The sequence below is a fragment of the Natrix helvetica genome, assembly GCF_964273705.1.
Source record: "Natrix helvetica genome assembly, chromosome: 3".
In the NCBI taxonomy this organism is placed as follows: domain Eukaryota; kingdom Metazoa; phylum Chordata; class Lepidosauria; order Squamata; family Natricidae; genus Natrix; species Natrix helvetica.
The window spans coordinates 151098199-151114612 of record NC_138549.1 but is presented as its reverse complement, the minus strand read 5'-3'; the positions used below and the strand labels follow the sequence as shown (position 1 = coordinate 151114612).

The window sequence follows — 16414 nt, the reverse complement described above, 5'->3', positions numbered from 1 at the left end:
ATTTTTCATTAGCGAATGAAAAGGTACAAAGACAGGAGCTCAAAACTCACTGCTGCTTTTCCTGAGGCAATGCCTGATAAATAAAGAAATAAAGCATGGCCATGGTGCATATGCTACCTGCAGCTCTTTGGGATTGCTGAATAATGACAACACTAGACAATTTATTTATCATTGCAATTTGTTGTTAATGCAAAATTAGGCTATGTATTATAATTGCTTTACTTGTGTTAACAGCTGAGGTGAGGGTAAACCAAAATACTAAATAATCATACGTATGGATGACTCTGGATCACATGGGTGACTATAAGTGACTGTTTAATCTAAATGTTGATGATTTCTTTAATCCAGATTCTAATATTTACATTTCTGTGCAGAAGAATTGGGCAAAGGAAATAGAACAGAAGCATCAATCTGTTTAAGTGAGAATAAATATTCTATTAATTTGCTGTTTTCTTTTTATGACTTGATTTTAGTAAATCATGTTTTCTTTTCAGAAACACAGCAGGATTTCAGTTCAGTTTACAATCAGAAGTGTGAATTTCCACAGTGCTATATGCCCTTTCATAGCTCAACATAGTTATGTACAAATTCATGCACTCATTGTTTTGGAACAGTGGTTATGTAGCATGCTACATAAAATTCAAATGAACCATATTGTTTGTCCTATTTTTTATTGAGTAAGCCACTATATTAGGGTGTCTCTCAAAATTGGATTAGCAAGAGAAATCGGTTCCTTGAACTTGGGAGTAGGCAGTGGATTAGCTACATTTCAGGAGTATCACATTTGATATCCTATAAATTGAATATATCTTGAGAAATTTCTTAGTGATGACTGGGATCTCTCAAAGTTGCTCTCAAAATCCATGTTAAATTTGACCTAAAAGTAACTTTACTCATGTGCCTGGATTCAAGTGACTTCCAGGTAGCTCGGAGGGTCGTTTTAAGCATTCCGAAGGCTTCAGGGACCGTCCGGAGGCTTCCCTGACGCCTTCGGAGCGCTTAAAACCACCCTCTGAGCAAACCGGAAGTCACTTCCGGGTTGCTCGGAGGGTCGTTTTAAACGTTCCGAAGGCTTCAGGGACTGTCCGGAGGCTTCCCTGATGCCTTCAGAGCGCTTAAAATGACCCTCCGAGCAATCCGGAAGTCACTTCCGGTTTGCTCGGAGGGTGGTTTTAAGCGCTCCGAAGGCTTCAGGGAAGCCTCCGGACGGTCCCTGAAGCCTCCGGAGGGCCTCCGGGGGGGCGGGGAGGCTCTTTTCGCCCTCCCCAGACTCCTATAAAGCCTCTGGAGCCTGGGGAGGGCGAAAAAAGCATGCAAAAATGGGGGGGTCGCGCGTTTTGTGCGCATGCGCACTGGGGGGTCGCGCGTTGCATTATGGGTGCGGCACGCCCACACATGACCCCCCTGCGCTCCCCCCACTTGGGGCACGCGAGCCAAAAAAGGTTCGCCATCACTGAGCTAGATGATGCTTATTTATTTTAAATATATATATGGTTGCCAATCTCACTTCTGGTGACTTAATAATAATAAACTCCCAGTACAAAAAGCAATAACCTACCACCACCCTGGCAACAACAATCAGCCAAGCCATTTGATGGGCTCTGAATCACTCCGGGATTCCCCAGCTGTGTTGGCATAGTTCTGCCTTCAGGGCCATGTAAAAGAATGTCAAAGTGGAGACCAATCTTATCTCTGCAGGGATGATGTTCAGCAGGAAGGGAGCCACCATGGAGAAGATCCTTGATCTTCCAAATGGAACTCCTTCGGAGCGGGGACCTGTAGCATTCCCTGCCTCCTCACTGTGGTGGGTTGGGTAAATATAACTGGAAAAAAATGTTCATATTTAATACTTTTTTTCTCCTTGGGCCCCTGTGAATGAAGAAACACTAATTCAGTTGCCTGGTAGCAAAACAAAATAACTCATCATAAGGAATTCTCCAGACACTATTTTCCTTCTTTCCCAGGATATCTGGAGTCCCTCCCCTTGTTTAAACATCAGGATGCTTAGTTGAGCCTAAAGAATTATGTGCCTCCACATTACTGATTAGGTAGCTGTTTGTCTTCTAAAGAGAGCTGCTACTTAACCCAAACTAAATATTCTAGACAATCTTTTCACATATGTTAAATGGATTCCCATGTTTTTCATGCCACATTTTAACATATATTAAAATCTCTCAAGTCTTCCAGTCCTTGATAAGGGGACTGCAGCTTAGGATGAAGAAGTTTTCCCCACCACTTTCTAATATCCTGAACCAAAATGCAATGTACAGTGTTATGAATGCACTCCGTGTGGCTGTTTACAGTATCTCCTCACCCAATGAGCCTAAATTATTAAGCTGCATTAAGAGCAAATGCTTATGCTAAGATTTTTACTTTTTAGATCCTCTAAAATATTAATAGCTTTCCATGTTGTAAATTTACAGGAATTCCCACATAGCACTTGATGTTCCTTTTCAGTTGTTTCTAGTCTGTGATACTTTCTGGTCACATCATCTTATTTCATAGTTTGTTCTGTAACAAAGGGATATATACAAATAAATATTTAAGACCTGATCCTGTTGGCTAAAATAACTAATTTGGCCTTTTGAAAAATGTGACATCAGAAAATTTCAGAAAATTTATTTTCAATGTTTTAAAAAACCAGGGCAGTGTAGAATAAGAAAGCAACTATCAACTGCTGAGAGGTCTACAAGAATAGATTCCAGAATTATTGCTTCCATGTCTGTCTCCTAACTTAGTTAATAAGAGTAGTTAAAGCTGTTTCTCTGTAAAGGATGAAATCTGATGGAAGTTGATTCTGATAATTCTGATAATTAATCTCATCCAATATTATTTAGAGTCCTTTGTCTCTAGTGACCGAAATTTTAATTTAAACAGTCTGAGATACAGTATCTTTAATGATGACTTGCAGTCCTTCAGCAGTTAAATCTAATGCAATGATTGAAGAAACAGAGGTACTTCTGCATCTGCTCATCTATGTCTGAAAAAATTGGCTCAGTGCTACTGAGGATTGGTCTTTTTTCCTGGAATGTGAATTAAGTTCATATTAATTGCTGACCATGTTTTTGAACCTGTTTGCCAATACTTGAACTGAACATGTAGTCTTGATCAACTGTCTCAGACTTGGTGGCATCAAACTGCGTTGGCACTGCGGCTTCCAAAATTCCCTAACATTATAGCACGTACCCTGCTAGAAGAGAATAGGTTTATTTGAAAAGGAGATTATATGTATTGATTCCAAAAGTCTTGTAGTTAAAGTGACTGAAGCAGGAACCGCTGTTATCTTGTAATCAAAATACTTTTCACCCTAAGGGGATATGTAGACATTAAGCAATAGTCATATTTCCACCGAAGACAAAAATTAAGTCATATCTATATTCAAATGTGGCAGCAACTTCATACTTGGTATGATGCTGTTTCTAGGAGATTCAGACATCCTCCCCTGTTCATGATTGTGTACTAAAGGTTTAAAAATGTTTACTTAGTAGAATAATGATCCCTAAAACCTGTTAATATTGTAGAGTCCCTGGTTAATGACGTGTCCTGTCTTTCGTGCATTGTGATGCAAATGAGCTGGACCAAATTCTCTTTTGATAATGGTATGTCATTTGTACCTTGCCTGTTGCATTAAAGATAATGCACAGTTTCAATTTCATAGCAAAAAAACAGTTAGCAAGCTTTTCTCAGACTGAATGTTTACAAAACAATGTTTGTGAGGAAGGAAGAGTTGGTTTCTCTGTGCATCAAACTTTTGAGAATATTGCTTTGGGAGTAACAAGCTGTACCTCCTTTTAACAATGATAATAGTGTACAAAAGACACAATACTCCTCCAAGGAAATTTTTTTCACCATTTAATCTTAATTTAAGTCACAGATTGAAATAATTTTTTCAACTGGTGCCCAGTTACTTTTCAAGCCCAATTTAAAATTACAGCATTAAATGTTGAAACCCTAAAATGGCTTACTGCCTACTATCTGAGGAACCTGTTTCACCTGGAAGAATTTTAAGGATATCAGTGGGAGAGATTCTTTTGAAGAAACCCCTATGTTCAGAAATCTATTTATTGGTATGCACAGGGAAGGACCTTCTTCTGTGTATTTGAGGAGTTGTATTTTGTACTACTTACTGTAAAAGATCAATTAAGGAATGCCTGTTTGGTCAGAATGACAGTTGTCATGGGGGAAAATCAGTGCAGTCTCTGAGTCAACAGCACATAGAATGATAAATGTTAATGATTTTACTATTTTTATTGTCTTTTGTTAAATTTATTTTTCAACTCTTATTTTTCAGGTTGGGGGTTAATTTGTTAGCAACTTGTTCTATACATGGATTTCCTTTAGCCTCTTTCATATACTAAACAATTGTAACTCCCAGTTTACAAAAACCATATAGTATGTCAATGGAAGGTTGCTTAACATGCTTGGTTATTTCCCAGAGCACCTTTGCTTTAATATTCCTTTATTTGGGGCAACATTTTCAATACAGATAGTTCTCAATTTGCACATGCTAATTTAATGACAGTTCAAAGTTATAATGCCTTTGGACAAAAATGATTTATAATTTGTCTTGGAAGTTACAACCATCACACCACTCTTGGGATCACATGATCAATTAGGCACTTGACAACCAGCTCACATTTACTACAGTTGTGGCGTCTTGTGGTCATGTGACCTTGATGTGGGTGACCTTTCCAGACATTTTCAATTGGGAAGCTGGATTCATTTAACATCCATGGTGATTCACTCACTGTCCATACTGATTCATTTAAGGACCATGGTAAAATGGTTGTAAAATTGAGTGTGGTCACATCATGACTGACTTTATGACTGCACTGACTTACAACAGAAATTCCAGTCCCAACTGTAGTCATAACTTAAGTAATAGTTGAAATAAGTCCGTTTTAGTTGCTAGTGCCCCTAGTATGGCAGTTCCCATCTCCGAAAAGGAAATCAGTCAGAATCCCCAGTTTAGATTTGTAGCTGCTAATTGTAGAATATAATCTGTAACTGTATTTTAGAGAACGTCAAAAATACTGTGCTGTTGGCATTGATGAAAGAGGATAGTTAGATAATTCAAAAAACTTCCCGATTCATATTTTCTGCTTTTGGGACACAAGCAAAGAATTATTTGCCCTCAGAAAGGCAATGAAAACTGACCTAAATTTAGATGAGTACGTAAGTACTCACAGGGGTCGATAATTGATTGCACAAATTTAGCATTAATAAATATGTTTAAGCATAACTAAGAAATTTCTTCCTTATGAAGTTGTTTATTTACCATATTGCATTTACTCACAAATAGACCAAAAATGTTAGATGCCAAAAAACACCTCCCAAAAATAGGGCTTAGCTTATTCACAAGTATTTGGTAGTATATTTGTTACCCATATATCCCATTTATCCTCAAGTATAAGCCCTTCCACTGATAAGTTGACCATTGAATTTTTAATCAAAATACTGTAGAAAATGGATATCCGTGAATTACCTACAGGTAAGCTATTGGTGAAAATTAAAGCAGAGAAAAATATTGAGACTTAGCTTATCTGCAGGTAGTGCATTTTTCAGTGTGTTGGATAAATATTTGTTACCTTATATGTGGCTCATGTAGGAGTATATGCAGTAACCATTAGGAGCTTCTTTTCCTAGTGATATGGATTTGGTTCCCTTCTTTCATCCTACATAAAAAACACTTTCCTTCAGTCACATGCTTAATGCATTTAACTGTTACAGGCCTAGAGGCACTACACTAAAATGAATTGTTTTATATTGATAGCTTTAGGCAACCATCAAGCTGATTCTTATATGTATATAAAAATAAAATATGTTGAATGTAGCTACATTCTTAGAGAATTCATGGCGTTTTTCTGATACTATTTTAGGAAGGTTTTTATTGCTGCACTTTCAGTTTGTTTGTTTTTTAAATTCCCATCCAGTCATAAAACTTGAAATTTCCTGATAGGTCTCCCTTACTACCACCACTGGAATGACTGACTCGAATCTACATTTAAAAGAAATCAGTGCCTGAATTTGAAAAATTTAAAATATGAATTAGTGGGATATTATGTACAGAGGGTTTTTTTAATTATGAAGGGAAACGAAGTATCATCCGTCCATGTACAGTCGATTACTCCAGTATTAATTGCTTTAGGCTGTGTATAAAACACTTGGTAATCCAAATGGAACAGGTTCAAAGGATGAGCTTTATAACTCATTTATAGGAATCTGGGGATATGTGATTAAGATGATTTTACATTTCTCAAGCATATGAAATTTCCTCACAGTGGGCTACAATATGAACCCAGTATTTTCCAAAAGTGCTGATATCTGCTCACCATTTCAGATACAGGTAGTCCACAATTTGCAGCCATCCATTTAGTGACCGGTTCAAAGTTGCAACGGCTCTGAAAAAGGTGATTTATGACCAGCTCTCTCACTTATGACTGTTGCAGCATCCCCATGTTCACTGGTCAGCATCCCCAATTTAGACACTGGGCAACTGGAATATACTGATGACAGTTGCACTGTCCTGGGCTTATGTGTTCTGAAAGGCAGAGTCAATGAGGGAAGCTAGATTTGCTTAAAGACTACAAGATTCACTTAGCAACTCCAATGATTTGCTTAACAACTGTGGCAAAACAAGTTGCAAAATGGGTTGCAGCTTACTTAACAACTGCCTTACTTAGCAATGGAGACTTTGGGATCAATTGTGGTCATAAATCTAGAACTACCTGCAAAGATAACATTAACAAGTCTGCAAGCCAATACTGTATATTTGAATATAGGCTAAGATTGAAGTTACAGTCTTCAATACCATAAATAAAGCAAGCCTAACTGGTGAACTAAACTTAGGCTTCATGCTTCTTTTGGTTTGCATTCAGTGTTGTTTCAGGACAGCAGTATATGATAAAAGATTTGGAGAAGATTATATTCACAAATAGTAAAGGCAAGCCGCACACCAGGTGCCATATAGTCGTCGTCGTTTGCTTGACAATAGTATGGATTTGCTATTACCACTTTTGGGGGTGTTTTATTTAATTTCCAAGGCTAGACCATTGCTTTGGGTTTTCCTGATCCCATCCAGGTACTAACCTCTATTGTATATTTTCCAAGGAGAGTTAAGATCAGCTACTGTATGTTATGCCACTGACTGTGATGTTTAGAACAAATGTTAAGTAAATAACTCTTGAGTGAAATTTGTACAGAAAACTGGCCCAGCTGCTCTCTTGGCAACAGAACAATGCTTGGGTCCAGAGAAGCTTATGAGTCTGTGAAGAGCTAAAAGTCACTGGCTCCCCCCCTCCCCCAGTAGCTGTTGTGGCAAAGAAACCTTGTGTTTTTTGGAAATGCTTTCACTGTTTTTATAAAAACCTCCCAGGCATGCAGGTAAATATGTATGATGCTTAGGTCATTATCAGTGTTGGAACAAATGTAATTTCTAATGTTGGAAGTCAACTCAGGACATAATTGAAAATTTTCAAAAGCAGATTTAAATGTGGATGCTTACTTAGAACACAGATAATTAAAACATGCCCAGTGTCATTTATAGTCCTTGAAGTATTGTCATTATTGAATTATTGATTGTAGTTCCAGCTTGCTTTATAACCACTTTTTTTCTGGATGCTCAGCAGGTACATTAAAACATATAATGCCCAAAAAATAATGGGGTACTAAAATATGTGGATGAAGATAACATTTAAAATAATAGCAAGGGGTGGAAGTAATTTGAGACATAAAACGAAAACGGGGGGAATATCGGAAGATGTAAAAGCACTCACGTAGTTTTTAATATTGCAAATGTTTAAAGAAAAAGATTTCTACCTGCCTCGGAATAAAACATAATATATTCACCCAGTAAATTTCTCTATAGAGGCTTTTCAAAAAAAAAAAAGAGATGATTTTACAACTCTTATGCAATCCCCCCCCCCCCATATGACAATGAGATAAGGACTGATAGTGGAAAATTAAGCTATCTTAATACCTGTCCTCATAGGCATGTTATTATCTTTTCAATACAACATGTTTTGCTTCACACCTGTATTGTTGAGATTGTACTAAGGCTTCAAATTTTTGTTGCATGCTAGGCTAGACACAGCCTGTTTATGCTTTAGAACAGAGTTTTTGTGATCCCACACAATACAGCATGAAGATAAATTCCCACACATATTGAAACTTGCCTAACTCCTGGTAGAGCTTACTATAAGGTCTATAAATAATTCATTCGAACTTCAACTTTTCCTTCATTCTATCTTCCCATAGATTTCCTGGTTTCAATTTTAGCTGAGCCTATTAACTTCTCTTCAATATATCCTTACTTAGGCAATCCAGTAAAGTTACTTCTTGGCCTAGAATTTTAGGTTTCTTTTTCTCATCAACTAGAGCTCAGTTGCGAATCTCATACAATTAACAAAGTTGACTGCTGGAATAGGTGCTCAATTATTACAATTGGGATGTGTTATTAAGTAAAGAGCTTTATTGTGTTTTCCAGATTTGTCCGTTGGTTATAAGATAACTAGCTTATAACCCAGTGTTACCCGAGTATGTATTTATAGGGGGAAAATATCTGGACCAAAGTTATTTTCTAATGTTGGATTGTCCCCCTTACCAGAGGGAGGTCCCTTGTGGAGTACTGTGAAGCCGTTACCATGGCAACTCCACTGCACTGTACAGTAGAAGCCATTTTACGGCAGTACAGTAGAAGCCATTTTGAGGCGCAACAGGCTGTATCTTAACAGAACATACACACCGATGGGTATTAGGGCATCTTACCTCCACCGTATTTTTTTTCCAGAGAGTAAGTCATCTGTGTACCAAGTCTGGTTGAGTATTTTATTCTGTGCTGTTCCTGGGTAGAAGCAGACAGAATGAACTTATGTATGAATAATGTCTACTGAGAAAATGGAAATAGACTAATGTGTCTGCCCTCTGTCAGGACCTAGTTTATGATCTAAAAACTTTAATCTGTGGAAGATGTTAATGGCACATTTGGAATGGAGTAGTGTCACTTAATCTGTATCTGGAGAGGTCTGCATCACACACACACACACACACACACACCCATGGTTCAGTCTCCTGCTCTTCTATTTTATTATAGTTCTAGCAACACTTTCAATACTCCCGTTCCATCTTGAGAAAAAAGCCATATTGCAGTTATAAAATGGTCTCTGGAGATCAAAATAGTACATGATACCTTAATGTTATTGAGTGAAGTGCTCTTGAGGACATGAATTACAGGCTGTCCTTGACTTACGACAATTTGTTTAGTGACCATTTGAAGTTACAAGAACACTGAAAAAAAGAGAGTTATGATTGTTTTTCACACTTATGACCATTGCGGCAGCCCCATGGTCATGTGATCAAAATTCAGATACTTGGCAACTGACTCTTTATGATGGTTGGAGTGTCCCAGGGTTTATGTGATCATCTTTTATAAGCAAAGTCAGTTAGGAAGCCAGATTCACTTAGCAACTATGTTACGAACTTAATAACGAGTGATTCATTTGCCATCTGTGGCAAGAAAGGTGGTCAAATGGGACAAAACTCACTTAAGAAATGCCTCAATTAGTAACAGAAATTTTGAAACACTATTTTGATTTTTTTCAGTTTTGTGTCTGAAACCAGGATACTTCCTTACTCCTGGTTTGTTTTTGTTTTCTGCCCATCTGGATTTTGTATGAATATATGAAAATAGACAAGAATCTCGCCATGGTTATTTGGCTCCCTGCAAATCTGGCTTATTGTTGCAGGAGATCAACATTAAAGCAATTTCTGGCTCACTGCAAATTGAAAAAATAAATAAAATAAAAAGCTAGAAACTTTAATTAGCTTGATCATGAAAAGTCACTCAAGATTCTTTCTGAATACTGCATTTTGTGTGTGCATGGCGCTCCTATCTAACAATCCTTCTATTTATCGGTGCATGTATTAAATGGGGACCCTTTGGCTTAATCTTGGAAATATTCAGTATTTTTATTTGAAAAACTGTAAGGGTGGAAGAAGGTGATATTTTAGCCAGGCATCTAGTAGCTCTTTAGTGATTTGAGACAATGGGACTTTTAATCAAAACACGCCACTCAATCTTGAATTAATATTTTCTTTTTTTGCATTATAATTCATTCTATTATTTCAGTTCCTGAGGGTTGCATGTTGAAGAGTCAGATCTGAAGCAAATATTACAAGAATAGTGTAAAATTTTAGCTGGTCTAATATACTTAAAGGATTGTTTTCTAAAGTCATGTTATTGTTATGGCTGATAATATTATCTTTCTGCCATCGGTTCTTGCAGTTATACAATTTTCCCAGTGGTGGTTAAGTGAATTCTATGGTTATTTCACAAATCACTAGAGTTGCTAAGTAAATTCAGGTTTTCTAATGCAGGGGTGTCCAAACTTGGGAACTTTAAGATTTGTGGACTTCAACTCCCAGAATTCCCCAGCCAGCCATGGGAGTTGAAGTCCACAAGTCTTAAAGTTCCCAAGTTTGGACACCCCTGTTCTAATGGGTATGTTTTCCTAGGGATTGGCAAAAAAGACTTACAAATAGTAATCACATGATTGTAGGATGCTGCAATCAGTAGTAAATGCAAGCCAGGTGCCAAGCACTCAAATTGTGATCACATGACTCTAGGTACCTGCAAATGCAAATTCAGTTCATAAGTCACTTTTTCTAAGGCCCTTATGACTTCAGAAGTTCGTTAAATGACCAGATGTAAGTCAACAACTTACCTGTAAATAATATTAGTTAGCAATTTAGGATATTCATTGTACTATATATAGCACATGATGTGCAGTTGTTTTCTGCTGAATTAAGGCATAGTAGTGCATCATTTCTTATATAATAAAGGGAAAATATTCCCACTACCTGGGAATTAGGTATTACGATATGATCATGATTAAAAGTGCATTTTTGGCAAGGCAGTTGAAGGTAGGAACAGTAATTAGGTCCAAGTGTTAGCTGTAAATTTCATTACACTTATTTGCTAAAAGTAAATTCTTCCACATTACTCTTTAACAAACCATTTAGTGTAATGCATGTTTGGTTCAATCTTTCCATTTCTTTCTGTTCTTCTTTTTGTCTGTTGCAAATTCACTCTATTTTATTTATTTTGCCTTATGTTTTTCTTTAGTTGAGGAACTGGACAGTTGATGAACTTCAAAGACGACTTGGGACACTCGATCCCATGATGGAGCAGGAGATAGAAGAGGTTCGCCAAAGATATCAATCAAAGCGGCAACCAATTCTAGATGCCATTGAAGCAAAGAAAAGACGCCAGCAGAACTTCTGAGGAAAACCTGGCAGTAGAATAGATGTCCATCATTCCTTACAATAAACTGTTCTACAATAAACTGTTCTATGACTACTGTGTAGGTGGATTTCTATTTCTATTTGCTATAGCACCTTTTCTAACTCAGGTATGCCATTGAATGGAATCCTCATGAAGAGATCATGCTCTGTATGAATGGTAGATAGATTTTAGATACATTGCATGTTGCTTTTGGGAAATCCTGACTCAGCTGGGAGCTAAACTTTGTATTACAAATCAATAGAAAAGTAGGAAATGGATTTGAATAAAATTGGTACTCAGATTTTACAGTTTTTACAGTTCAGTTCCAAGCAATTGGAAGTTCCAAGTATAATCTATCAGAATGTATAGTACACTTATGTATGAAAAACCCAAGTAAACAGAACAATAATTCTGACGTTGTTCTTGGATGAAGTATAGAAATTCAAATTTTTGCTTTTTTATTAAACTGTTACAAATGTTGTGAAATCAGAATCCTTACACACTAATCTATTATCTAAATTGATCCAAAAAATATTCATCATCTCTGAAATGTAACAACCAGTTGATGTTAAACAATCCTTACTTTCATTTTGCCCTATTGGTATAATGAACTGTGGAAATGAGTTAAAAAAGAGAAATAATTCATTAACAAGTTTACCTATCCTGCTCCAGCATTTGAAAAGGAATATGAACTTTATCTAGTCTAGAAACTTCTAAGAGCTCCATGCTTTTTTATTTCTTTTTTTAAAGTATTACTCTTCAGTGTTATATTTTTTTCTTCGTTTTTTATTTTTACTAGAATCATAACTCTGGATGAATACTAATATATTTTCAGTGATGTCTATTGGATAAAAAACCATAACAAATCTTTTATTTTCTGTATTTTTTCAGACTTTGTGATAGCAAAAGAATGTCAGTCCCCCTAGATCAGGGAAAATGAGTATCTCTTTTGATGATAATGTTATTTAAAATAGTTAAGGAATTCTGGATTTTGTATTCTTTGCTACTTCAAGCTGAATTTGTCTAAGGTTTGTGGTACTGGTTTTGAATTTAAACTGGCGTAAGCGTTTCTTTTTATTTGGAAAAATAAACGTATCAGTTAGGATCTAAGTAAAGATCTTGAGACCCAAATTACTTTCAAAATACCATTTAGTTTTTAAAAAAACTATAATACTGTGATAAAACAATTGCCTTCATGAATAGAAATCATGTTTCCCTGATCAGTCTTATATTTTTTCCCACAAAAAAAAGTACCAGGTCTTATTTTCGGGGGGTGTCTTCCACTGATCCACTTTCTGGTAGCCCCGCACAACAGGAACCTGCTGCCAGCCACAGACTTCTTCTGTGGCCGCTTGTTGCCGCTTGTCCACATTGCCCCCAGCCTCTGTTTCACTGGCAGAGGCCTTTCCTGAAGGGTCTCTGATGGCGAAAGGGAAGCCGGGGGAGACAATCTGGACCTCGTTTCTTGACTGCAGAGACCTTTCTGGAAGGCCTCTGTGAAACGGAGGCCGGGGGTGATGCATATAAACAGCGGCAAGTGGCCACAGAAGTGGTCTGGCAAGGCAGGTGTCGGGATGTGCAAGGCCTGGTAAATAGGGCAGCTCCAACCCCTGCCCCCATATCCCTATCCTAGCTTAATATTTACCTGTGCGCCTCACCCTACCCCGTGCACCCTGGAATGAGCTGGGTCTTAACTACAGCTTATTTTGGGGTAGGGCTTATATTGAGCGCATGTGTAAAAATCAAACTAGGGCTTACTTTTGGGGTAGATTGTATTTTCAGGGAACCACGGCACTTTGTGAAAATCTCAAGGTTGGATTTGTACTATGGGAAACTTACAATGGGAGCTTCAAGTTCATAAGTGTCCACAGAAATCTTCCTTCTTTCCCCCTACAACCTATATGAAACTATTGGAATGTAGCAACCAAACTACAAAGAGAGGTCTATATAGTTAAGTGGAGTTCAGAATGTGAAAAAGGACTTCAAATTCTTCTATTCTTGCAACAGCCTCGTGTGCCTAGTACGTTTATCCTCAGCAGTTCTTTTGACCTGTAGAGGATGCATAGAGAATGGTTGAAATATCATACTTGTGTATGGAAGACTTACAGCTAACAGTTCTGATTAATGTCTATAATTTATGACTCTGCAGTCTAACTTCCTACGAGAACAAGATAGAAATATATGATTATGTCTTTGCTGTTCAAGATCTGGAAACATTTATTTGATAGTGAACACACCAAATTGCAAATTACATATATGTACTGCGTTTTGTGTTCCCTCAGAGCTAGGAAGAAGAATACTGTTTGGTCCAAAAATTCAGAAGATGTTTTAAATCTTCATTTCTACAACTTTGCCTTCTGTCAAGTGGGAAGTTGAGTTGAGCCATGCCCTTCTTATTTCTCAGAGAAGAATGATAATTCTAATTAAGCCATGTTTTTTTCAGTATTGATATTAAGGAAATACTTATATTGGCTCAGTCAAAAACAGTTTGACTAAGTTCTCTTTCTCCATTAATACCATTGATTCATCCTGGAACTTAGGAAAAACCAAGATAATTGATCTATTTCCATTAGCAAACCTTTTGTATAAGTTCACAGCTGAAAAAGGAAGTGTGAAATAATAAACTGAAGTATTTATGTTCTATATAAAGCAATGTTGGACAGGTACCACATACGAGCTAAGCTTGTCAATTTCTCTGAGTTAAACAATCTGGCTTACAGAAATTTGCCATGAAAACTAGAAACATTGCAATTTGCTATTCAAATTAATAAAACGATGCTCTCTGGGCCATTGAATTCCATACCATGTTTCCTGATTAAATTCTCTTTGCATCTATTCCTTTAACCTCTATTCTTACAATCCCCCCCCCCCAAGAGTTCTCATTCCTGTATAATTCCACTATCCAAATAACATGAGAAGATTTTTTTTAGTAAACTATTAAAATAAATAGCTTCTGAATTGAAAACATTTTGTTTTTAGTAATGACTTTTCTGCAGAATGTGACTCATGCCTTTAAAAGCCTATGTAAATTGAAAATATGGTCCTTTGGTTGGACATATTTGCCTTTACAGTAATCAGTGATTATTGTTCACTTCAGGCAATGGTAAGAAAAGATCTGTGCCTGACAAAACTACATTCTAGCCCAGTGTGCCGAAATGGGAGAGTGCACATGCACGTGGGGGAGCACCAGCAAGAGTTTCCTGCGTGCGCATGCGCGCCGTTCACCTGGTCTTCCAGTTTCTGGCCCGCATACGTGCGTGAAGGCCAACTGTCCGTCGTGCCTGCGGGCACCGGAAACCAGAGGCTCAGCTTCCCAGTGCACACATGTGCGCTAGGGAGCTGTTCTTCCGGTTTCCAGCGCTTCCAAACACGTGAAGTCCAGCTGGCCAGTGCGCATGTGTGCTCCAGAACCCGGAACATCAACGGGCAACAGCTGCTGTGCCTGGAGAGAGTGCTCTGTGTGCCACTTCTGGCCCGCTTGCCATAGGTTCGCCATTTTGGTTCTAGCCTGTTTTGTGAGTAAAATGCAGAGAAAAAAAAACAAGGGAATGAGTGTATAGCAATTATAGCAATCAAGTTCCTTCCTCAACTTTGAAAACTACAAGAATTGAGGATTATGTTCAGAATGCCTATTCTCTGCAGTAACAGGAGATTCTGATTCCTATTTTGGAATCTTTTACAAGAATATATCACTTCATTTGTCATCCAGGCTGTATTTTCAAAGTATATATACATTCCATTCTCATGGATCATATGTACCAACTGAAGTCTTTTGAGTAAACTCTCACCTTTTTCTTTTTTCAGTCTTAAATCCACTGTCTAGTTTTAGTTCTGTGAAAAATTAAATGTGAAGCCAGTAGCTTTAATGTTTTGTAATAAAAGTTACGCCGCTGTAATTTGAACTTCTCTTTTTTTTTAGAGATCTCGCTCTTTTGTATATAATTGTTTAAATCCTTAGTTTGTATATGAATGAAGATAATTTTTTATCTTATTTAGCTAAATACAGGAAACTTGTTTTGGATTTAAATATTTGTTTTATAGGACAAAATAAACTATTCTGCTTATTGTAAAATATTGTCTTTATCTATCATAAGAACTGTTTTCTTGCAGCACATCTGATTTAAATGCTCTATAGCACCACTGGATAATGCATTTTGGAAACTGCTCCCAGGTCCTGTGGTTTGTTCTTTATGCTCCCATTATTTTGGGATTGCTTGAGTTCCCAGTGTCTGAAAGTTATAATCAGCAGCATTCAGGCCCAAACCTATAATATATGATTACAGGTTTGATATCATTTGAAACCAGCAGTTCCCTGGCTTTGAGTCTAGATCAGTGGTTCTCAACCTTTCCAATGCTGCGACCCTTTAATACAGTTCCTCATGTTATGGTGACCCCCAACCATAAAATTGGTGTCTCGGTTACTAAGACCATCGAAAATATGTGTTTTCCGGTGGTCTTAGGCGACCCCTGTGAAAGGGTCGTTCGACCTCCAAAGGGGTCCCGACTCACAGATTGAGAACCACTGGTCTAGATGAACTGAAAATATATTCATTAGGAGTCCTCCTAGACTCATAGCTGCTAGTTGCCTGTTTAAGCTATTCCTCTTTAAACTATTCCATCTCCTTGCCAAATAAATGAAAGCATCAGGAACAATGTAAATAATGTGCTAATTTCCTGCAGGTAACACAATTATCCTCCTTTTGTTTCAGCAGGTACCACTGCTGCTAACTAGACCTAGGATTTTGCTTCTCCCAATTTACACATTGCACATTTTTATTTGAAATTTTGTGCACATAAACCAATGAAAGCTGCAAGCAATGGCTGTTTTCATAGCACTCATACCCATAATTAATCTCGATTCGCTCAGTCCAACTCTGTTGAATTACATGATGCGCTGAACCACAAACTAACCATGAAATCTTAAATTCATTCAACATAGTAGAAAATAAAATGGAATAATTTTAGTTGTGTTAGGTGTGGGCGCAGCCTATATTCACTTGAAGCATGCTTTCATAGGTCACTGTCCCAGTTTCCTTCACTGATCGGCAGAATGCATCAGCAGTCTTTGCACGCCGCTTGTCTTATGATTCACAGGTCAAAATGTAACCTTGGAGCGCTCTTATTTTAGTCAGG

At 37.4% G+C, this 16414-nt stretch overlaps 1 protein-coding gene across 1 annotated transcript in view; it reads left to right on the top strand.

Annotated features, from left to right (window-relative positions):
• Positions 1-12148, top strand: part of STK4 (serine/threonine kinase 4) — a 72216-nt gene extending 60068 nt beyond the window's left edge. Inside the window, exon 11 of the mRNA XM_081947007.1 lies at positions 11123-12148. Within this exon, the coding sequence (XP_081803133.1) occupies positions 11123-11281 (159 nt within the window). The 3' untranslated portion in view covers positions 11282-12148. The remainder of the gene's footprint in view (positions 1-11122) is intronic.
• Positions 12149-16414: the final 4266 nt, after the last annotated feature.